Source organism: Triturus cristatus, chromosome 2_2, assembly GCF_964204655.1.
Source record: "Triturus cristatus chromosome 2_2, aTriCri1.1, whole genome shotgun sequence".
Taxonomy (NCBI): Eukaryota; Metazoa; Chordata; class Amphibia; order Caudata; family Salamandridae; genus Triturus; species Triturus cristatus.
Genome location: NC_140582.1, coordinates 431,475,883 through 431,499,596, shown reverse-complemented (window position 1 = coordinate 431,499,596; position 23,714 = coordinate 431,475,883). Strand labels below are relative to the sequence as shown.

At 45.3% G+C, this 23,714-nt stretch overlaps 1 protein-coding gene across 2 annotated transcripts in view; it reads left to right on the top strand.

Annotated features, from left to right (window-relative positions):
* LOC146862321 (ureidoglycolate lyase-like) overlaps positions 1–23,714 on the top strand; it is a 368,574-nt gene that overhangs the window by 324,854 nt on the left and 20,006 nt on the right. For both annotated transcript variants that reach the window (XM_085641525.1, XM_085641524.1), the window contains exon 13: positions 21,363–21,430. In XM_085641525.1, the coding sequence (XP_085497651.1) occupies positions 21,363–21,430 (68 nt within the window). The remainder of the gene's footprint in view (positions 1–21,362; positions 21,431–23,714) is intronic.

Sequence of the window (23,714 nt, the reverse complement as noted above, 5' to 3'; positions counted from 1 at the left end):
TATTGCGGGGTTTCTCACAATGGGGGGTAGTTGCACCCACTCACATGATCTTTGCATCTACTTACGTGACCTTCACCACAGGATATTTGTCGTATGCAGTTACATCACAACTGCTTTTCCATCACTCTAGGTTGCACTGATGGTATGCTTAATGATCACAACTTACAATGCAAAATGTTTAAAAAAACAAACGATACAATGTAGTATTCTCCATGAGCTTAGGTTTGAACACAGATGTGGGCTTCTTTCGGGAAACCCATCTGCTGCAATCTGACTAGACTCATGCCAGATCCAAAACGTTCCTTCATCAGTACTTCTCTTACTCCCGGAAGAAAACTGCAAGAGTTGGTATTGTGATACCAAGCAGCTGCGTCTTTAAGATTCAAGGCTGTCTGATAGATAAACAAGCATTGGCATAGCCAATAGGTCTCGCCTTTGGGACCTTATAAGTGTTTAGTTATAGTTGTTTAGTTGTTAGTTGTTTAGGGACTATAAAGTAAGTGGGGCACCAGATAACGTAAAAATGGCATTCATATCCACGGTTGTAATTATATGTCTGAGCAACATGAGGGAATGATCTATTATAAGTGACTCGTGAATACTACTAGTGAGGGTTGATAATATTCCTCTAGTAGAGGAACTGTTCCCCATCAATGGATGTAGCTGATGGATCACACAAAAATTGAAATGGATATAACAAGGGATAAATACTCTCAGTTTTCCGATCAAAACAAACTTTTGCATCTTTGAAAAATGGTGCAGCATGTCTAAATGTGGGTATATAGGCACCCTAAGATTTACATATATGCCACTAATGCACTTTCATGGATGGGAAACTTACTTCTCCCAGAAATAGAGGTACTTTTTCTAGCTGCTCAGAATAGGATTCTCCGCTTAACAGCCTGCCATCTTTCTCAACAACTCTCTTCAATGCATTGTCCAGTGTGCTTGATTTCAAGAAACAGAGCACCCATGGGATCGAAGCCTGCTGATTGTTTCCAACTAGCCTAAAGGAGCCTTACGACAGCAGACAGGCCTCTTTCCTAACCTGTGCATACCCTGCTAGAAGCAATCCCTTTTCTCCAAGCAGGCATGCCTGACCCTCGTTTCGAAACATAGAAGAATCGGGAACTTGCCATTGAAGGTTCCTTTGACGTCACTGTACTTTTCTTGAACATGACCCACTCAGAGTACCAGCAAACCTCTATCCTATCTTTAGAAACAAGCAAAGGAAGGTTTGGGATTTCCTTTCTAGAAGCACTGGCCGAGCTGTTGTAAGAAGGAGTGTTGAACACGCAACCTTCCAACCTAATCCGTGTGAGCGTGGACTGTGTGGAGGGTTGTCTTTGTTGTGAATCGTAGTGGGTGTTTGGTATTTGCGGTCCTCTGCCTTGCTGGTGTTAGCCATTCATCTCCTGATGAAAGCTCTGCTCAGTTTCACCTCCTGTAGATGTAAGCCGAGAATGGAAATAATAGAAGCAGCCATAAAAAATGAGCATGCTTGCAGAAGCTCAGGGAATTTCTTACATACAATTTAAAACGTGAGCTTTTTTCTTGTGCCCGCACAAGAGTGCGACGAGTTAAAGATCTCTCCAGTTGGAAGTATATGTAATTATTCCCTTTGGATGGTGAAATTGAAGATGGTCATACTAGATGGAAGGTCAAAGCCCACCCCTTAATGCTATTTTGGAGGGACATCTATTTATCTGCAGGGTTGTTTATCTATGAGTGCATCTCTTAAGGCCTCGAACCAGGTTACCAGATTCAGTTCAGATTAGGTTGTAAATCCTAATGATAACGGGGCTAAGCAGCCCTTTTTCCGCCATCTGCACCTGAAACTACAATGTAAACTTGAAATCTGTTCATTGGAATCACAGGGTCATTTGAGTGGTGTAAACGCAAGATGGTGTGGAAAGGGCTGCATTCTCCCCAGCTGCCACTGCAGATGTCACGCAGATTCAACCGGTTCCAGTTGGAGTGCAGTGGTTCGCATCTTCTTTCTCTCCACGACAAGTAACTTCCTGGCACTGTATCTCAGAGTCCTCTGTGCCCTGCCTGTACAGCGTCAAGATTGCTTTTAATTTTTCTATTTTCCGTTCCAGTCATGCAGCAAGCTACAGCTCGGCTCGCTCGTTCCTCTTTGCTCCTTCCTTTTCCAGGAAACCATTTAAGTATTTATGACGTGCGCGAGGCAGGGCACTCGGTGAGCAGCTGTTTTGGTTCGAACTGTAGTCGCTTCATTTCCAATGGTCATCAAAGGCAGTTTGTAGCTGCCGGTCATTTCCAGGCCAGCACCACGCCACTCGTACTTACACTGCGACAGGCTCCGACAGCCAAAGTCAAAACAGAGAGGGTAGGGACCCCGAGGGCAATGTTGACACCTTCCTCGCTCACAGGCAAAATAAAGGGGGCAGGAGCACACAACAACCCCTTTTGGGAACTTAAGCTCGAGAGGCTTCTAGGTCGCTGGAGCGACAGTGGAAGCCGGCCTCATTAATGGCAATCATCCAGGAACTCCTTGGGAGTTCCTCTCCAATCCTCTACAGGGAAAAAAAAAGAAACTAGATTTGGCAAAGCCAAAAGTTATCTTTTTGGGCACAGGTTGACATTGTCAATGGCTTTAGTGATGCTGTATATCTCCCCTATGCTGGGCAGCATGACTTTGTTTTCCGACCTGAGTTGGATCATTACACAAAGAGAAATAAAATATCAGAAACGGGTGCGATTGTTATGTTGCGGATGTAGAACATCCCACATAGTTCAAGGAGAAAGGGAGGGGGTTTGTTAAACAACCCCATCACGCACGAGCGGAATGGTCTGAGCTTGTGAGGTGCAGGGCAAGGAAATAACAAGTTTGACGAGGAGGAGGCAGCAGGGGGAGGGGAGAGAGATGGGGCCTGCGCCTGTTTCCCTTGCGGGAGTGAGCAGAGGGAACCATCTGTTTGAAAGTTAATTACAAACAGATGCTTTCAAAGCTTGATCCTGAAAGGGAATCGCCAAATGTGCACACGTTGCCATTGAAAGCAATGCAATACGTGCACGTTTTTGGTAGAAAAGGTGAATTGATTTCTAAAGGTCTTTTCCTAAGCAGCGCATGCGCGCTGCGTAGGCGAGACCTAAAAAGGCAGATGCATAGCAGTGAATGGAACCCATTATGGAAAAACCCTTAAAGTTGCCTCAATATTGTCCCCTAATTCAGGGCAACAGCAGTTCTTCCTTAAGACACTGCTCATACACTAGTACAGTGGCGTCTGAGGGGGATAAGGGCATGCGCGCAAAAATAATATATAAAAAAAAAGTACCTGGAGATGAACCCGATGTCCTCTGGTATGTACCTCTTCTTCCTTCCACAGCAGTCCGACCACTAGGAAACTCCCCTGCCCAATTCTGGCGATATTCATATGCAGGATGTGAGCAGCGCCCTGATTGGAGGGTCCGGCCTCACTCAGCGCTTCACAGTGCTCTGGAGGCCTGCACTTACTCTCAACCCAGCTGTCTTAAGACAGGCTTTAGAGACCTTAGAGGTTTTAGAGTTTCAGAGAGGTTTAAAATACGCATGTGTGGCTGGCCATCGTAAGACGGCCGGCCAAAAAGACATGCAAACTTTAAACAAGTGCAAAAGGCAGCCCACCCTCCTCCCTGCTGCTGGCACTCATCAGCAACCCTGCCCCTGTCCTGACGCTCTGTTCGGGACAGGGGATGAAAAATAAAATGATATTGAATTACCATTTTATTTTTCATCTCTGGGGCTTTGTGGGTAATGTAAATGGGGCGACACTTCTCCGCTCCAACGGAGGAGTCGCCCCTGCAGTAACAGAGTGGCGGATTGTCCCATTGTAGTGGGAATTGACTAAAATATGGTCATGAATTGTGGAGTTGACCAGTCACAAAATAAGTTTGGGAGTCGACAGTACTCCTGTGACACAGAAAGCACATTTTGAGGAACTGGGTCTAGTTGATGGATGGAACTACAGACAACCACTGAGTATGTATTATACCCACTGCTTGGGACTCATTAAAGCTATGTAAGAATTGATCGTAGCTTCTTGCACAAGCAACTACTCTATGTTACCTAAGTAAAGAACCACAAGGCAGCATTGCTATCAGTCCAGCAACATGAGGGAATGATCTATTATAAGTGACTCGTGAATACTACTAGTGAGGGTTGATAATATTCCTCTAGTAGAGGAACTGTTCCCCATCAATGGATGTAGCTGATGGATCACACAAAAATTGAAATGGATATAACAAGGGATAAATACTCTCAGTTTTCCGATCAAAACAAACTTTTGCATCTTTGAAAAATGGTGCAGCATGTCTAAATGTGGGTATATAGGCACCCTAAGATTTACATATATGCCACTAATGCACTTTCATGGATGGGAAACTTACTTCTCCCAGAAATAGAGGTACTTTTTCTAGCTGCTCAGAATAGGATTCTCCGCTTAACAGCCTGCCATCTTTCTCAACAACTCTCTTCAATGCATTGTCCAGTGTGCTTGATTTCAAGAAACAGAGCACCCATGGGATCGAAGCCTGCTGATTGTTTCCAACTAGCCTAAAGGAGCCTTACGACAGCAGACAGGCCTCTTTCCTAACCTGTGCATACCCTGCTAGAAGCAATCCCTTTTCTCCAAGCAGGCATGCCTGACCCTCGTTTCGAAACATAGAAGAATCGGGAACTTGCCATTGAAGTTCCCTATCTTGTGTAAAGAAGGAGACTTCTGGTGCATTAAGGAGGCGCTGCTAAAAGACCCAGTAGTCATAAGCAGTGACACTAAAATTATCTAAGACTATATTATGTAAAACAACAAAGGGGAGGTTAGAATAAGTACTGTTTGGGATTTATTGAAAGCTGCTTTTAGAAGTTCCTTCATTGCAGAAGCTGCTCACCCTAATTCTATTAAGGACTGGAACCAAAAAGGCTGAGGAGGCACACAAGGGAATTCAGTTTCAACAAATTTGTAGAAAGATGATGAACATAAGAAAGCAGATTAAGGTATTTTGAACTCACAGGGCAAAGTATCTGCTTCCATGATTTCTACTCATCCTCATGAGGGCTTCAGCCCCACATAAGATAAGGCAAACCTATAGAGGCCCATCTTGAAAGAAGAAATAGCTATAGCTAATAAGCACATTTCTAAAGCCCCAGACTTAGATGGCCACACAGCACTATTTTACAAGATGTTTAGCACACAGCTCCTCCTGATATTGGTCAAAGTTTATAGAAAAATCATAGCTGCGCAATGGATTGCCCCATTAATAGCAGAGACCACAATCTCCCTGATCTGGAAACCGCCCATGTAGCTTTGCCTCTCATTAGCCAATCTCTTTACCCAATATTGATGCAAAATTCCAGGCTACAATAACGATGATCACATGACAAACAATAGTCAGGGGCCTGATAACCCTAGACCAATCAGGCTTTATTTTAGGGAAGCAGACTACAATACAAAGAAGGCAGTGCCCATTGGTGGCAGAGATACGGTTCTGATTTCATTGGACCCTAAAAAGGCTTTCGACTGGGTAGATTGGAACTCTATGGAGAGTCCCCTGAGGACTAGGAGACAATATACGAGCGTGGGTAATAGCAGATTATCATGCTCCAAAGGTAAGGGTTAACTGCAGACCTTTATAATGGCTTTGCATTAAAAGGGGCACCAAGCAAGGCTGTCCTCTTTAGACGCTTTTTTACCATTACCGTAGAACCTCTGCCACAAAGTAATAGGGCCAACACTCTATTCAAAGGGTTACCACTGACTAGGGATTTATTTAAACTTACCATGTTCCCTCAATAAGATAGGGCCAGGAGACAGGTTCCCATTTCAAAAAGCCTAGGAGAGAGAAATCAATATAACGCTCAAGTCTGACCAATGGGGAGACATAGTGACCAGGAACAATACAGTCATAAGCCATGTGGGAGGGCAGGAAATGATATTAAAAATCTTAAACCGCTGATATTACACTCTTGACACATTATCTACCATGGCCATCCAGGAGAAACATTCTGCAGAAGAGGTTGTGGATGGGTCAGATCTCTGACATATCCTTTGGCTTTGCAAAGAACTACTGGCAGGCGGTATTATGAAACTAACCAAAATCATAGCTAGCTGAGTGCCTGCAGGTCATTTTGCTGGGGATGCCTTCAGAAGAAATACACCCATTACAAAATAGGAAATGGGAAATCATCTCCATCTATTACTTGTAGCCAAACAAGTAATTTTATTACACTGGGCAATGATAACAATACCAACAAAGTGTATATGGATGGGGTGGCTATGGTGGATGTTTGATGTGGAAAAATTGTGAAAGACAGCTCAAGGCAAAACAAGAGAATTTGAGAAACAATTGGGATTACTAATTGTCTATTTGGCTAAAGATTTCAAGGAGCTTTAAAGCCACAAGAGGCTGGGAGCTCTCTACAAATTAGAGGAGTCCAAACTTGACTACTATTACCAACACGAGCGTGGACCTGACCAGTCTCTGCTACTACTAAAAGATTGTGTACAACTGCTAGATGTAATTTAGTAACATAGAGAAATATTCCCAGTGTCTTGGATGGGGGTATAGGGAAGGGAAAGGATGGGATGACGTGGTTAAGTATAGTAAATAGTTTCATTGTTTTTCACTAAAACCTCAATAAAAATGTATTTAAACAGGAAAAAAGAAAGAACAATGCCTGCATATGGAATATAGCTAATCTGAAAGCCAAAGCCAGAGAGAAATATCTGCACTGTTCCATTAAGGCTGCTGGCTCACCTGGGAATCCCAAAAGGAATAGCTCCAGGCAGTTGGTCTCCAACACATCTTTCTGCACTCTAGAGTGAGAATACATGGATACTAGACTCCGCCCAATTGTTCGAATTGGATTGTGTTTCTTGGATTCTGTTTGGCACCTAGTCTGTGCTGTCCTTTCTTCATATTTGAAGGCATTTATTCATTAAATTTTCTCTGAGGGAAAATTCCACCTTATTAGTCAATTTCCCAAATGTGGGAGGAAGAATACTGAGCTAGAGGCACATGAGCTCCCCATCCCTTGACTTCCTGTGTACTCACACCTCATTGACTGAAGTTTGAGACTTTCCTATGAAGAATTTGGCTACTAAAGTGGCATCATTTGTGTGTTATTTTTAAAGGGATATCTTTGTACCACTATTGAAATGTTACTGCGGGACTGCCATCTCAACCACAGGGAATGATTCAAGCATGTGAATCTATGAAAAATACCAACACTGGAGACAAATATATGTACACATAATTAACTTGCTTCTCATTCAATGGACAATAAAGTAAGAGGGGGTGAAAAGAACCGTATTTGGTTGTAAAAGAGGAAATTGAAGAGTGACTAAAAGGCAGACGGAGCAATCAGTTGGGATGGAGTTGACTAGGGCAACATCAAGGCATTGTTAAGTATAGAGTCTTTGTATAAACAGAGTATATCATTCAGCTTTTGTCATTTGCGGGTGTGGATGCCCATAACATTTCTCATATACGTATAACGATGGGTTTGTCCAAAGTTAAGTCTTAGGGGCAAAGGGAGTGCCAGGGAGAAGAGTGAAACATCTTTTCAAAGGACCTTATGTTCCCTGTTAGTTTGATTTTTAAATATTAAATATATCCACCTTATTCATTCTCCCTTAAATTATAGAACCTTCCAATAATTTGTAGCAGTTGGTCACTCTGATATGCCAAATTATCAATGTGATTGTTATAATGTGGTAACCAAAAAGATATGTAGGATGAAGGTGAGATTCCATTAACACAATGGTCCCAACTCACACTACCTACTCTAACACAACCAAGAGTTATATTTTTGTTGCAGTTTTTTTCCTGAACACTATTGCAATTTTTCATCACTTCTTACAGTTCCATTTCTCATTTTCACCATTCAGCTTTCTCCGAATTCCAACCCCGTTCTTTAAATCACCCCATATTTGTCTGATAGTAGACAATAGACCAGCTCACATTTGCACATTGTTCCTCGAGTGGGATTTCAATCAAAATCATCATCTTTTGATCCATCTTCAACATCATAATGAGAATTACATGTTCTCAATAGACAGTTGCCACACGTACGTCCCAGCCATGCATCCCTTTTAACGCCATGCTCAGTTTGTAAACAGTTATTTAACACTCTAGTGATGTGTTGTGCCCAAAAAAGACAGACAACTCGACCCACTGGTAGATCGTCATAAATAAGTGCTGGTGTTTGGAAATAAGTGCCAGTGTCGACCACCAACAAACACGGACAAAAGTAAACACTGCCCTCTAGCTTGAAACTTTTTTCTTTCTGTTAGTGCACATTGCAGTGTATCACTTTCACGTGGCTCTCTTCCCACACCCACAGTGCTGCCATTTGTCTTTTTGCCATTGGGAGTACAACTGGCATGAATTTCCACACCTCTCTTTCTCCCCTTCTTCTCCTGAAACAAACCCAGTCTATGCTTTTCATCTGTATAATCCAATTGTTGCTCTATAAGTACAGTTGTTTTTGGTGGAGACAGCTCGTGAAAAGTCCTCTACTTTCGTTTGTGCCCAACACGTGCATATAGGCACCTTCAATAGCATTGCACACAGTTGTCCCAGTGTGTGTCATCTAACAGCTTGAGTATACCAACACTTTTATTGCAGGAGGCCTCAAATCTGACCTGTTATTCCTCCTCCCTCTAAAATTGCCGGTACTGGAGGTCCCAGTAATTCCAAGTGGGGGATTTAACGGGTATTTCATGTTTTTGGGGACACATATGTGGGAACTGGACTTTCTGCGCTGATTCCTGTACGATTTCCTCTGGTATTTCTCCTGAAAACATTGTCTGCTTCCAGTTGAAATAGCCCCAACATGTATATTTGCTGATAAATTTAATGGGGTAGTAACACAAGTTATTGGGTCTTTGGAATTTTCAGGCCACTCATAATAAGGGCATTGAAGTCACAAATACCTAATCTAGATATTTATATTGTTTTAACTTATGCATTTCCATTGATCAGTACTTTTGTAATGTGTTCACATCACCTGCTCTGTTGGGCATTACCCAATGGGGTCTCACTTCCATCTCCTTTGAAGTGAGGGCTGTAACACTACATCTTGTGAGACTCTGTGTGACCCTTTTCCACCTTATTCCTGGTATATCTGGTGGTCATTTGATATACTCTGGTAATGTTGTAGAAAAACTTGTAATTTGTGCATATAAATATGAAAAATTGCTATGAAACCTAGAGATTGTCACTGATTCTTCCAGATTCTGACACTTACACCGTACAAGTTGTCAGGAAACAATTCAGTTGAGAAAGGATAACATTATAGTCTTCCTGGTCCCTATGGAAACCTCCAGTATTTCACTCTGATCTTGCTCATGCCTCGTTATTTATTGGACATCAGGACGCTTTGTACAGCTTACAAGTCATAAACTGTTCTTGACTTGGACATTGACTGCGCCATGGCTGCAGTGATTCAGAAGTTGATTCACCTGTGACGTGCACCATACTTCATTGCTCCCCCTGCCTACTGTCCATTGTCAATGTCTACATGCTTCATCCGATGCAAATACTGAGGAATTACCAGATGCACCTTCACAAGAATGCACCCAGATTTGCGTCACTCTGGAGAATGACTTGGTAATACAGTTGAACACTGCTAAATGCCTAAGACATATTTACCAAATGGATGAAAGAATACCCTGGATGCTTAAACTAAGCCAACTTTGATATCTTAGTACTGGGTGCATCCACACCCGCTATTATGTGTTTAGGGTTGCCACCAGCATATCACCTAGAGAGAGGAGAGAGAAAAACCTCTTAGAGAACACCCTCCTAACTAGAACTATGTGAATAAAATGTACTCCTTGGAAACTAAATGGATGTTTACCTCTCTACACTAGTGGGGAGATTAATGTGTTTAAAGTGCTCTAATATTGCCCATTGTGGTCCATTCTTGATATAGCTCCCATCACCTAAGGCTATTCAGTTTTAAGAACAAAGGGCCCTCACCTACCCAAAAGGTGTCACGCTTCATCAAAGGACTTCCTTCTCACACATGTGGGATCGTTTCGTCACAAGCAGGCTCACCCCTATATGGTGGATTAGAAAAGACAACAAAAAAAGAGGGATAGTTAGAACTACCTGTTAGTTGACATCCAAGTGAGGAGTAAGAGTTACTACCTACCTACCTACGAGCTGGCGTCTAGATCGGGCAGGTTTCCAGTGCCGTCACCTGAGCAACCCCCCTAGAAGGTGTGGGCGTCCAACGCCGCTAGACTCATGGAGTAACTCTTACTCCTCACTTAGGTCATTATCAAAGGGGACATAACTTACTCCTTACCCACACACAACTTGTGCAGGAGAAAAACTCCCCCCTTTACTTGATCAGTGAGAAGGGCTAGTATCACCCTACTCACTACATTTAGTCTGTGCACTCACCTCACATCACCACCACCCCTGGTCCTGATGAAACGGCAAGGATCTTATAGACAACCCACGGCGTGAAACATGTCGACCATTTTGTAAGTTACCTAGACACATAACGTCTCGACAGGTAACCATTAACCTACGGGTTTTTTATTGTACCAAGGGTACCTCATTATTAAATCACCGTCCAGTCTTTTGGTAACCCTTAGGTATTTTTACTCACTTTGCACACACTACCTTCACTACGGCGGCGGAGTGGGTCCAGCGCGAGAGAAGCCGCAGAAGAAGGCTGGACTGCCCCGCGCTGGGAAGGCACAGACAGGGCAAGATGGTGGCAGGCTCCATACAATAACTTGAAGTTACACGGTCATCCTGAGGAGGTCGAGCTGCCCTACACGCCGGAGCCCGGAACAAGTGGTGGCGGAGGCTGTGGGACGAGGTCGCGCCGACTGGTGGTGCTCTCGATGAGAGCGGCTGTGACTGTTGGTTGGCGGACACCTTTGGATACGACCAGAAGAGCCCCTCCCTCAAGCCCATTGGGGAAGAGGCATCAGCAGAGGGCCCCGGTTGCCACTTACCATGAGTGACTAAGACTGATATCAGGTAGGCTGGCACCCTGAGAAGATCTGAAGTGGCAACCTGGGAGACAAGAAGTCCGCCCGATGCATCTGTTCCTGGCGGCGCCTCTTGAATGCGGAGGAAGGGAAGCAGTGGAGACTCCAGAATGTGGCTGGATGTGCATCGCTTTTGAACCCTAACAAGGGTAATTTGCAGGGGGGCTCCCTGTTCGAAGCCTGGGGAATGGCAAGACGCAAGGCCTGCAATTGAGGTGCCAGAAGCCGGGAAGGTGAGGAGGCTTTGATCCGGGATGCCAAGAGGTGCGGGAGGCTGTGAAAAGAGCCCGAGACACAACCAAAAGGCCCATCAGAAGCTAGGGAGAGAGAGCACCAGTAGTTGAATCCACTCTGGGAAGCACCAGAAGGGGAACCAGATAGTCAGGCTGGAGATTGCGAGCTGGTCACAGGCTGCCAGAGGTTAGGGTGATTTCGGGGCCCACCGTCGGCTGAGTGGGTCTCTCCTCGAGGGTCCCATAACTGGTTGGCTGGACGCAATTAGACGTGGAGGGGGGAGATGCACCAGCAGGCAACAAGGTGCATGAAGAGGGCCAGACGATTACAGTGAAACAAAGGCTAGAAGAGAGGAAAAGGACCCTACTATACAGTGGAGTAAGACCAGAGTTAGCCCCCAGAGTGTGACCATTGACTAACCCGGAGATCCTGGAATAGGCGTGCAGAGCCAGGCAGGCAAGCGCTTACTTTAGGAACCCATATAACCCAAGATCGCAACACCTAAACTCCAGTAGGTGAAGAGTAGAAGTGGATCTACTTACGCCACACATAGACACTGAAGTACTGGAGACACATGGAGTCATAGAGAGTGCTAACATGAGAGGCCCACCAGCGTGAGTCAGGTCTCAAAGCTTTTTGGTCAGATGGACAGCCCAGAGGTGCTCAGGCAGTGGCATAGCAGTACGGGATGCAGCTTTAAGATGGCCACGGATAAAGAACCTAAGCCCCAAAAACAAGGGAAAATGGACCGTTACACCAAAGTGGCTGCACCGCTAACTGAGGGGGCCGGACAGTCCTCTTCCATGCCAGATAATGCTGCTCTCCTACAGGCAATACCGGCATCTCGTGAGGCTTTGGAGGGGAAAATAGCTGAAGTCCGTACCGTACCGTACCGATGTGAAACTGTTGAGACAGGATTTACGAAACGTAGCTGAGAGCGTGACGCAAGCGGAGCAACGCATCTCAGAAACGGAAGACACTGTGCACGACCACCAGGGTGATGTTACCAAGCTAAAAAGCGCCTTGTGGAAAGTGGATGATGATGAAAATCGAGCGAGGAGGAACAACCTGCGCTTTATAGGCATTCCGGAAGGTATTGAAGGGGCAGATACAGGGTAATTTATTCTCAAATGGCTAACAGATACTCTCACAAATGTCCAATTTTCCACCTGTTTCGTGATTGAACGGGCACACAGAATGCTGGCAGCCCGGCCACCGGTGGCGTCGCCCTCCAGACCAGTCCTAGCTCTCTTCTTAAATTATCAAGATAGAGATCTCATATTACACTAAATGAGGCGCCTGGGCCAGGTCTGACTGGAAAACGTGAAAATCATGGTGTTTCCGGACTAATCAAGAGAACTACAGAAATTGAGAAGAACCTTTGACAAGGAAAAATTGAGAAGCCTACAAATACAATACATGTTACTTTTCCCGGCCAAGCTCAAAGCCATGTTTCAATCCAAAACTTTCTTTTTTCAAACACCTGAAGAAACCTGAAAAAGCCTGGTCATGGATCAAGGAGCGCCCACGCAGAAGGCGAGACATGGAACATCAAGGCTCACAGGGCCATACCCCAGAGACAGTTGTGAGGCCAAAATCGTGAGAGCTAAGATCAAACGTCATTTGGGTCGTGGGCTGAGGTCTCAGGGTACCACCCTTAGGAGATCTAGATAACTGAAGGAACGATTAAACAGAGATTCGGACTCAGGGGAGGACTTGACGGGGGAACCTAGGAAAATCCTGCAGACAGTTGGTCGACCACGGAGACAGGTCTCCCCAGATCCACCAGTCTTGAGTCCGGGCTAGACGCTCGGCAAATTTTCTATTTTGATTGTTAATTGACTTATTGTTGGGGACGGGGAGAGGGGAGAGGGGACACAGATCTCTCAGGCTGATCCTCTGGCAAAATTGTCATGTTGACGTTTGGGGGACACTGCGTGGGAAGCCGGAGAGAATGGGGAGGGTGAGTTGAGGGGTAAGTTTTCACTGGAGGGCACATATGGAGGGAATTCTTGCTTTAGCAATGATGCAGCGAGGTACAGTAGTGCACATCTAGACACTAACTACGTGCCAGGGCATGTCAGTCAGGATGGGTTTGATGGGAACAACCTCAGGGACAATGGCTGAAAAAGAATACACAGTCCTGACTTGGAATGTCAATGGGCTAGGGAGCCAAATTAAAAGAGGCCTGCTAGTGAGCTATTTAAAGAGACTCAAGCCAGATATAGTATTCCTCCAGGAGACACACTTGAAAGGGAAACGGTGTGCTTTCTTGGGGAGGGGCATGTACACTACACTGGCCCATGCGGGGATTACTTCAGGGTCCAGGTGAGTGGCAATCCTCATAAGGAAAATGGTGCCATTCCACATCTCTAACATATGGACTGACTCTAATGGCTCATATACTGCGGTGCGGGGACTTTGGGGGTCACAGGGACATTACATTAGTTAGTGTCTATGCCCCCGCGGTTGCAACAGCAGACACTGGAGAAGGTGATGGAAATCCTGTTGTCAATGGACTCTACCTTGCATATAGTGGGAGGAGACTTTAATGATGTGCTAGACCCTGGCTTGGACAGATCGGGGGTCTGCCGGAGGGATGGGGACCACAATGTTGGCCGAATTTGTTCATACCCTGTGCTTGCAAGATATTTGGTGTAGACATCACCCAATGGACCAGGCATATTCCTACCTTTGTTCTCTAGACTGGATTACTTTTTTGCCCCGGCGGGTGAACTAGCTACGGTGACGGGAATAGATTATTTAGCGAGAGGACTCTAGTATCATTCATTTTTGTGGTTAACGGTGGGCCAAGGAGCCCGCAGTGAACACGGTGGGTGGACATTGAACGCCTGGGAACTCAGAGACCTGCAAATAGATGGAGCTGAGGGTAGAATCGGAGCTGTATTTTCTAGAAAATAAAGGATTGTTAACTTCAGCAGCACTTCTATGGGAGGCATTTAAGACTGTACTAAGAGATAGAGCACAAAATGTGATCACACATAAAAACAAGAAAGAGGTGCCACAAGCTACCCCTGTAGTGCTGCACAGAAACCTGTTGTGAGCGATTCCATAAATCTTATCATTCTTTTTCCTTTTTCTCTGGATATCTGGCATATTTATCTTACCTGTGGACATCACTTCCTGGCTTGATCCAGCCAAATATGCTGTGTAAGGAGTAAGCATTTCATTTCCTAACTGACATATTCTAGTAAGATCTGTGTGCAGACCCTCTGTGCAGATGCCCAGATTGTATACTGTATACAGCAAGTGTCAGCAAGGGAGAAAGTTATCCCAGTCCCTTATAAAACTAAATTCACCGGCTTTTGAACTACATTTAGTTTTTCTAAGTTATTCTGTAGAATGTTTCTCCACTTGGCAAATGTTATTAATGTGTAACTTTTAAATGGTAAATACGATCAGAACCAAATCTGCAGCGTACACATAACAAGTTTCGAAAATATAATTCTGGAGAGTTACAGTTCAGTTATACTTTATAGGATATTAAATAATATATGTCTTCAGTGAGCTATTGGGACATGCACAGTTCTGTCATATGGGCAATTAATTTAGTTCCCCTTTTTCTTAGGATGGAAGATATTTTTCCACATCAATAAATCCCTTCTTCTTTACCTCTTTACACAGTGGGCGTGTGTAAGGAAGTGGGTTTCTGTTGCAGTAACCCCCCCACTTTTTGCCTGATACCTGATGCACTTTTCCCTGGTGTGCCCTGGGTCCCTGCCAATCAGATACCCAGGGCCTGTGTTCCTCCCCTAAAAACTGTACTAAAGCCTAAACCCAATTGGCATCTCTGGCCACATGTCAGCCCCTGGTAAATGGTACCCTAGGTACCCAGGGCATTGTGACCAGAGAAGACCCCTAAGGGCTTCAGCACTTATTGTGCCACCCTTAGGGGCCCTGTACACACACTGCCTTTGCAGGCTGAGTGTCCTGGTGCAGAACTAAACACACAGTCGACATGGCACACATCCCTGTGTGCGTGCAACAAGAGGGAGAGAGAGGACTAGTTAGCTAGTCCGAGTCCCCGAGGGTTTATATGTGATTAAACAAAGAAGACTAGCTTAAGATGACCAGAGTGTTACAGTACTCAAATTTAGTTCTGTCACGGGCACCTTGTTGGTGTATTCATGAAGCCCTCACCCACCAACCTAGTTGGTGGCATGCTTCATCATCGGGCCCACCCAGTGACACCTAGTATGTCCCGGGTGTGCTACGACGCCTGATTACAGCGGAGCTGGTATATTGCTGAGAGTGCAGTGAGGTTGGGTGAGTTGTGATTTAAAACGGCTTGGTGGTGGTCCCAGTACCCGAGGGTAAATTAAATTTTAATAACTGGGCCGTCACCAGCGGTTAAAAGTAAGGCTACAGGACGCGTGAGGGTGGCGAGTTACTGCCCCCTGCGTCCTTCAGATGGTCGACATGTTTCAGCCAGTGCCTTAGAGTGTTCTGGCTTTCCTCAGGACCGTTTTTTTAAAAAAGGTGTGGTGAAATAAAACAGACTTAGTGTTGTGGTACAGACTATGTGATACACTCACTAAGGCGTCCCGCCGTCGTCCTACCGGAGGACGACGGCGGGACAACAGGTACAAGGCAGGCACTGACCAGAAAGACTGGTCATCCCCTTACCGCTCCCCTCCAGGAAGCCTTGGCTAATAACCCAAAGCATATGCATGAGAAGGGAATCCCCCTCTCACATATAGAAAAACGCCTTAGTGAGTGTATCACATAGTCTGTACCACAACACTAAGTCTGTTTTATTTCACCACACCTTTTTTAAAAAAACGGTCCTGAGGAAAGCCAGAACACTCTAAGGCACTGGCTGAAACATATCGACCATCTGAAGGACGCAGGGGGCAGTAACTCGCCACCCTCACGCGTCCTGTAGCCTTACTTTTAACCGCTGGTGACGGCCCAGTTATTAAAATTTAATTTACCCTCGGGTACTGGGACCACCACCAAGCCGTTTTAAATCACAACTCACCCAACCTCACTGCACTCTCAGCAATATACCAGCTCCGCTGTAATCAGGCGTCGTAGCACACCCGGGACATACTAGGTGTCACTGGGTGGGCCCGATGATGAAGCATGCCACCAACTAGGTTGGTGGGTGAGGGCTTCATGAATACACCAACAAGGTGCCCGTGACAGAACTAAATTTGAGTACTGTAACACTCTGGTCAACTTAAGCTAGTCCTCTTTGTTTAATCACACATCCCTGTGTGCCATGCCCACAAACCCACTGCCCTGGCATATATCAGCCACCCCTCTAGCTGGGTGGCCTATGCCAGTGGTTTGGGCACAGGTGCATGAGCCCTGTGCCCCTACAGTACACAGGGCCATTCCAGGGCACTGTAAGTGCAGTGATGCCATTAAGAGTATATGGTGCTGGGAGGTTGTCATTACGAACTCCACAGCACCATAGTGGCTACACTGAAGACTGACAAGTTTGATATCAAACTTCTCAGCACATTAAACCCACACTGATGCCAGTGTGGGATTTAATGTAAAATGCACTACAGAGGGCATCTTAGAGATGCACCCTGAAACCTAACCTACAATCCACGTCTTGGCTGAGAGGCTGCCTAGGCTGCCACACAGCAGACATGTTGCTGGACCCCTGGGTGGAGAGCCCCCGCTCTCCTGGGCCTGCAACAATGCACATCCTGGACGAGGTGCTAGGTCTCCTCCCCCAGGATGGGCAGAGAGAAGCTTCAAAGGCATGCCGCCTTTGTGAGCTTCTCCTGGCCACTTGCTGTACTCAGCAACTGGCCGCCACCGGTTCTGACCCCCACTCTGGCGGGAAGACTGGCGGGAAACCCTACGTGAGGAAAGGGGGTGTGCCAACCTGTGCCAACTCCACCCCTCAGGTGGGAGAGGTGAAGCACAACTCGGGGCTCCGGCCATCTTGAGGATGGGGAGCCCTGCCCAATCACAGCTAGTCTCCTGCCCCCCTCCCACCGGAGAGGAGCAGGATAGGGGGTGTACTCACCCCAGGACAGGGACCCATTGGTCCCTGCCCTCACCCTACCTGTAACGCCCCTAAATTTAGTATTTAGGGGCACCCTGAACCTTCCTTCCTCAGATCCCGATTCGAAAACAAGCAAGAAGATCAAGAAACCAGAAGACCCGCCGCTCAGCTGCTAACAAGAGGACGACACCAACTGACTTGGCCCCAGCCCTACCGGCCTGTTGATCCTTGAACCTGCTCCTGTGGAAATCCGGCACCTTCAGTGGTCAGCAACCTCAAAAATCCCGGAGGACCTGACCACCTTGAGACTCTACCAAGACTGGGACTCCCACAAGCAGTGGTTCTGCTCAAACAGCAATACCCCTGGTGCCAGCCAGGAACCGTGAATCCAGCACACTCTGCACCTGCCGAGCCCGGCCTGTGCCCATGTGGACAAAGACCCTGAGGACATCCCCCGGCGATTCTGACCTGGAATCCAGTGCCCAAGGACCCTCCTCGACGACCCAGACAACGCCTGCAGCCTCAGAACCAGGGACCACTCCAACCGCGACCAGCAGGGGGTAAGATTTTCCGACTCCAAAAGACACCCCTGCACCCGGCGCCCCACGGCCCAATGTGCCCAACTCCTGGATGCCTATCTATCCTCCAAGATCCCAACTTACCCATCAAAGTGTTGGTCGCTCCTGAAGATCCTCCGTCCCCGAGCCTGTAGCCTTTGTTCACTTTCCAAGATCTCCATTGAATAACATTGAGCGCCCAACGGCTCAAAATCACCCTGCACCCAGCCGCCCGAGAGCCCCTGGCAGTGCAACCTATGTCCTAATCTACTTCCCCATTTGCCCTGAGCAAGTGACCAGGAGTCCAGCTCCCACAGCCGCGTGGCCTGCTCGCCAGCAGCCACCAACCGAAGGCCCCCTGCCCCTCATTGGATAACATTGGGCCTAACGAACTCTGCACCCGGCTGCCCCTGTGCCGCTGAGGGTGTACCAACTATACCTACCTGACCCTGGGAGACCCCTGAGTCTATGCCCAGAACCTTAACTCTGCCAGTCGAGTACTTACCTAAAAGCCGATAACTCACTTTTCTTCCATAGGCTAACATTGACTGGTTTCACTTGGAAATTCTTCTAAGTGTGGAGTTTTGGAACTTTAAAATATTCATCTAAAATCAGCCGAACAACGAATTCCGATTTACTCACCTGTTATCAGGAGAGACCTCAGTGCTGCATCTTGTAGCTCAGTACTGACCCTGAAAAGTAATTTTAACCGTACTTACCAGTAACTTGAGTTTCCTTCCATAGGATATCATTGCCTGCTTTTTGCTGAAAAAGTTTCTAAGTGTTGATATTTGAAACTTACAAATATTCTTTAAAAATCGTGCCAACGATAAAAACGTAATTACTTTCCTGTTTTAGATAGATGTCCCAGTGCTGAACCTAGGAGCCCAGCACTGGATTACAAAAGTAACGAGAACATACTTTACCCGTAACTCGAATTTTCTTCCATTAAACCATTGACTGTTTTTCTGTGAAATTTCTTCTGTCGATTTTGCAAACTTATAAATATTCCTTAAAAGTCGCCTGTATAACTTAAACGCAGTTTCTCAACTACTTACAGGTGATACACTAATGCTGGATCCAGGATCCAACCCTGACCTATAAAAAGTAACCATAACCCCACTTACTTGCTAAGTAAATTTCCTTCCATAGAAAAACAATGGTAATTTGATCAGAAAAAGTTTCTGTCAACTTTTAAAATAGCAAAATATTGCTTAAAAATCACAACAGTAACTAAAACGTATTTACTCACTTGTTTCCAAGAACTGTCTCAGGACTGAGTCTATGATCCAGTCCTGGAGTTAGAAAAGTAATCCTGAAAGTAATCAATTGTATATAACTTAAAATTCCCATTGAGCTCAATGTATTATTGTGTTTGAAATTGTGTTGCCTATTGCAACAAACTGTAACTATTGCATTTCAAGTCAATTGCCTCTTGCAAAGTATTTAACTAAAGCAACTCATTCTGAGAAAGTATATTTTGATACCTCTTGTTGGTTCTAAAATAAAACAAGCATATATATTTTTTTTTTGTAAATTCTTTTTATTAAACCAATTCGACTGAAATACATCAATTACACATTAGCAGGCGACTTCAGTTTCTATCAGCAACAATTTCTCATTCCAATATATTTTACAAGCAATGTTTCCTTGCGGCTAGGGGGTTTCACAAGCCTCGTCATCTGCTTGCTGGCTAGGTGGGGAACACACATCCCCTCTATATTGGTTCCAGGCTCCCCATACCCTACTCCACTTCCCGGGGCATCCCCTGGCTACAAACACCGACTTTTCCCTAAACATGCATCAATCTAAATCCTCCTTCCACCTCTCCAAAAGGGGCGGCTGAACTGCGCCCCACAACTGCGCGATGTTCCTTTTTGGAATCATGAACGTCAGTCGGTTCCCAGACATTCAGCAAGCACCGCCGCGCCTCTGGCTGTATATCGACCCCTAATACTGTCCGCATGGTGCGATGTATGTCTCTCCAATACACCTCTATCTGCTGACAGCTCCACAGTATGTGCATGAAGGTCCCAGTGTCTCCACACCCCCGTCTACACTCTCCGCTCGCCCCATGCGAACCAGCCCGGGGCCCGTTACATATGTCCTATGCAATATTTTTAGCTGCACTAATCTAAGCCTGGCCTGGGCTGCCACCACCCTCGGGGAGGAGACCGCTTCTTGCCAGTCTTCATCATCCAGTTCTAGGCCTTCAACAACCATTTATTTTATATACAAACCATTGGCCTAGAGTTCAGTTCTTGAGTGTGTGAGACCATTTGCTGACTGAGTGTGTACAACAAATGCTTTACACTGTCCTCTGATACTGCCTTACTGCTCGACCAAGCTACCACTTTAGAGAGTAACGTTATACCTAACTTTAACGTCTGTCAAACTCTTGGGGACTGTGGACTCTGTGCACACTGTACCTACAGTATATACAGAGCCACTTTCCTACAGCGTGCTAGCAGCACTTTCGCACACTGACTTCATCATTTATACTTACTTTATTAGGTGTATGATGTGTTGCGTAGTAGGCGTGGAAGTGAATTTCAATTGGATTTGCATACTGACAGATTTATGACTTTGCTGTGTTCACTACATTTGCAGTACTTCCTCCCATGACACTTACATGGGCAAGCCTATTTCCCCAGCTTTCGAGATACCTACAGTTGTAGATGTATCCTTGTTATACAAGCAATCTTTGCAAAGAAATGTCCACGGATTCTGGATCAGGGTCTTTTTCAGCACTGAGGTTACAGGAAGGTGCTCAAAATGTCCAGTAAATCGATCCCACTCAGAGAAAAAAGCTGATTCTTCCTGTACAGTAAACGAGCACAAGTGGCCAGCGATCGACCTTTGGCTCCTGTGGAGGCGGAACAATTCAGGCTTTGGAACAAATATTTCTGGTTTGCTGTGTTTGCCTTCAGAACGTTGCCCTCGATTACAAGTGCTTCGAAGCAGTATGCAATATTTATTTCACATGATAAAATCCACTACACTGGGGTTCAGAATTTAACAGGCGTCGTGCGTCCCGCTAGTTATACATTTTACCCTACAATGGGGCATAACACGAGGAGCTTAGAGCTTTGTGCTTCAAAATCTGCAAAACCCCGTATATACTAGGCTTTCACAGCTGGTACATTTTGACAGATTTGACCCGCGAAATGCATCTGAAGGAAATGTTATTGGTGCCGAGTTCATGGTACCCGATAATTACTGGATTCTGTCTGTAAACTCACTATTACTTATGATTTCAATCCGTCTGCAATCAGATGTTTCTGTAGGGCAGATCACACTACAGACAAGTGTAACTGACTTGGAAATACCAAGTTAACTTTCCTAAATACTTTCCTCTCCCATTATGATACAAAAAGTTGTTGAGCATCCTCTGGATCGATGCTGCTTTTTACACCTAGATGTGAATTTTTAGAAAAACTTGTGAAGATGTGTATTGCTTGTTGGAGCATTTATATTATGGCCCTTGCATTTTCTTCTTGACTCGCTTGCTGAGACATTTGGAAAAATAATCAATATTTTGTACCTTTGTCTTTATTTCAAAAGGAGAAGGCCATTTCTTCTATCGTGGGCAAGTTGAAGATTCTGCAACAGCAGAAATTTCTAGATCACAGGTATGAAATCTCTAGAACTCTTCAAGTGACATCATTCTCGCATATTACAGCACAGCATATAACAGTGTTGAGGCTACCGAAGTGCAACTGGAGATTAATTCTATCTAGGGACTGAGAGACGTAAAGGCATCAGAATTCCAGGCTTCTAGCTGCTGAAGGAAAACCTTGTTCTCTGCACTCAATAAAATGGGTCTATGTAGGCGTGCCTCGGCCATGTTCTTTGCCCTCCTTTATCCAAGACAATGAACTTTTGATAATGGTCGATCACCTAGAAGATACATATAACATAACCGTATGGTCTGTGGTTGCATTTTCTAGGAGGCTTACTCTACAAACCTATAAAGGGCCTCTGAAGTCTTTACAAAAGTTGCTTTATAGTAGAGAGAGAATACTTGGTGTTGCCAATGTGTATATGAGTGAGCGGGTGAGAAAGTGAGTCTGGTTTCTCTGCAGCTGTTCTTCCCACTGACTGGGATAATTGTGTCTGTCCCTGCATAAGTGGCAACAGGAACTCACTGCAGTCTGAATCAAGTCCACAAAATAGTTTGAAGTCTCTGTAGGATCATCAGTAAGGCAGCCACGAGAGCCTAAGCTGTGGCAGTGATGGATCACAACAAAAGTGATTCCTGCTGCAGAGCCTCTGTCTGCTGCCTCACCACTGACTTTGTTGGATTTAGCTCTCACTACACTAAACTAATCAGAGGGTCTATTCTCTTTAGTATTATGGTGTTTGAAGAGGTTACATTAGCAGATGCTGGGTCAGTTCGCATAAACTGCACAGGTTCCTGGAAATTGTTCTGTGGTTCCGGGCAATTTATTTTTTGATAACAATTGTTTTTTAAGTTGCAAAGAAAAACATTGTGATAACGTTACATTCCAAGATGATGTTCATATCATACAGAGCTTACATATCAGTCCTGTCTAGTGTCATAGTCTAGGCATCGGCTGTCATCCAAATCCCTGGGTCCCAGTACTCCTCCCCACCCACCCACCCAAATGATCCTGAATAGCTCATTCCACATGCTCTCTCCATCCCTGCCTGTTTTCTTTCTTTCTACCACACGTCAACAGCACAAAAAGGTGCCCTGAATCTTTGCAAATTTTTGTAGATTATTATTGAGTCTATATATTATTTTTTCAAGGCCCGCAACTTTGTATACGACTTCCAACCACTGCTTATTGGATGGGGCTTTCTGGGTCCTCCAGAGTCTTAAGATCCCTTGTTTGGCTCATTCTAGTGCTGTTGATGACCATTGTTTCACACGTGATGTCACGTAGGCAGTACCGAGAAATTATGGAGTAGTGCCATTCATGCCAGAATACCATGGGTTCTTCCAGTTCTGTCTTGAGGATGGCCCATATCTGCTGCAAATATGCGGAAACCTTATTGCATTCCCATAAAATATATACTAAGTCCCCTATCTCCCTTCCCCACTGCCAGCAGGATGTCACTGGACTTAATTTTGCTCTGTGAAGCTTCCCCTGTATCCAGTGGCATCTTTGGAGAATTTTAAAGTGACTGTATTTCAATCTCAGTTCCCTCAACCCTCTACCGTGGTCAGTCATCAAATCCTCCCAGTCTTCGTCATCAAATGTGTCTGATAGGTGATCTTCCCACTACCTTCTCAACCCCCTCGCTGTTTTAGTAAATGAGAAGGAAGTATATTCCCGATATGGTGGTTCCAAAACGTTCCCATACATAAATGTATATATGCATTAGAAAAGTCGGCAGGTCATATGGTGCCCCCTAAGTGTTGCCGGTAAAGCACATTTCTGTTTGGTTTATCTCCACACCCGTGTAGACAGTTGACCAAAATCTTCCTGTAAGTCTCCCGGCAATTTAACAGTCATATTACCAGTGCAACCAACATTCGCAAAGCCAATAGGTTTGGCCTTAGCAGCAGATGTTATAAAAATGAGGAAAAAAGGAAAATGTCGCATAGCCGTAGCAGCCACATGTTTCTGCTGCTAAAACTAGCCAAAATTTCTAGAACAAACTGTAACGGGCAAAGAAGAATTACCAGGGGAATCGAACCAATTATTTTGGTAATTCTTCATTTCTCATGAGCTTCTCTGGTTTCAACCCATAAACCTCATTAATTTCGCACCCTCAGAGTTAACAGGAACCTCAATATCATGAGGTCCAGAGGTGTGCAGTTACCACCACCCACGGACCGCGGCACTCGGAATGAAGCTCATCAGATGCTTTGAGAGAATGGCTGCTGACAGGGAGTCATTTGACATAACATACAAAGCGTTTCATTGCTATATATATTGTATGTTG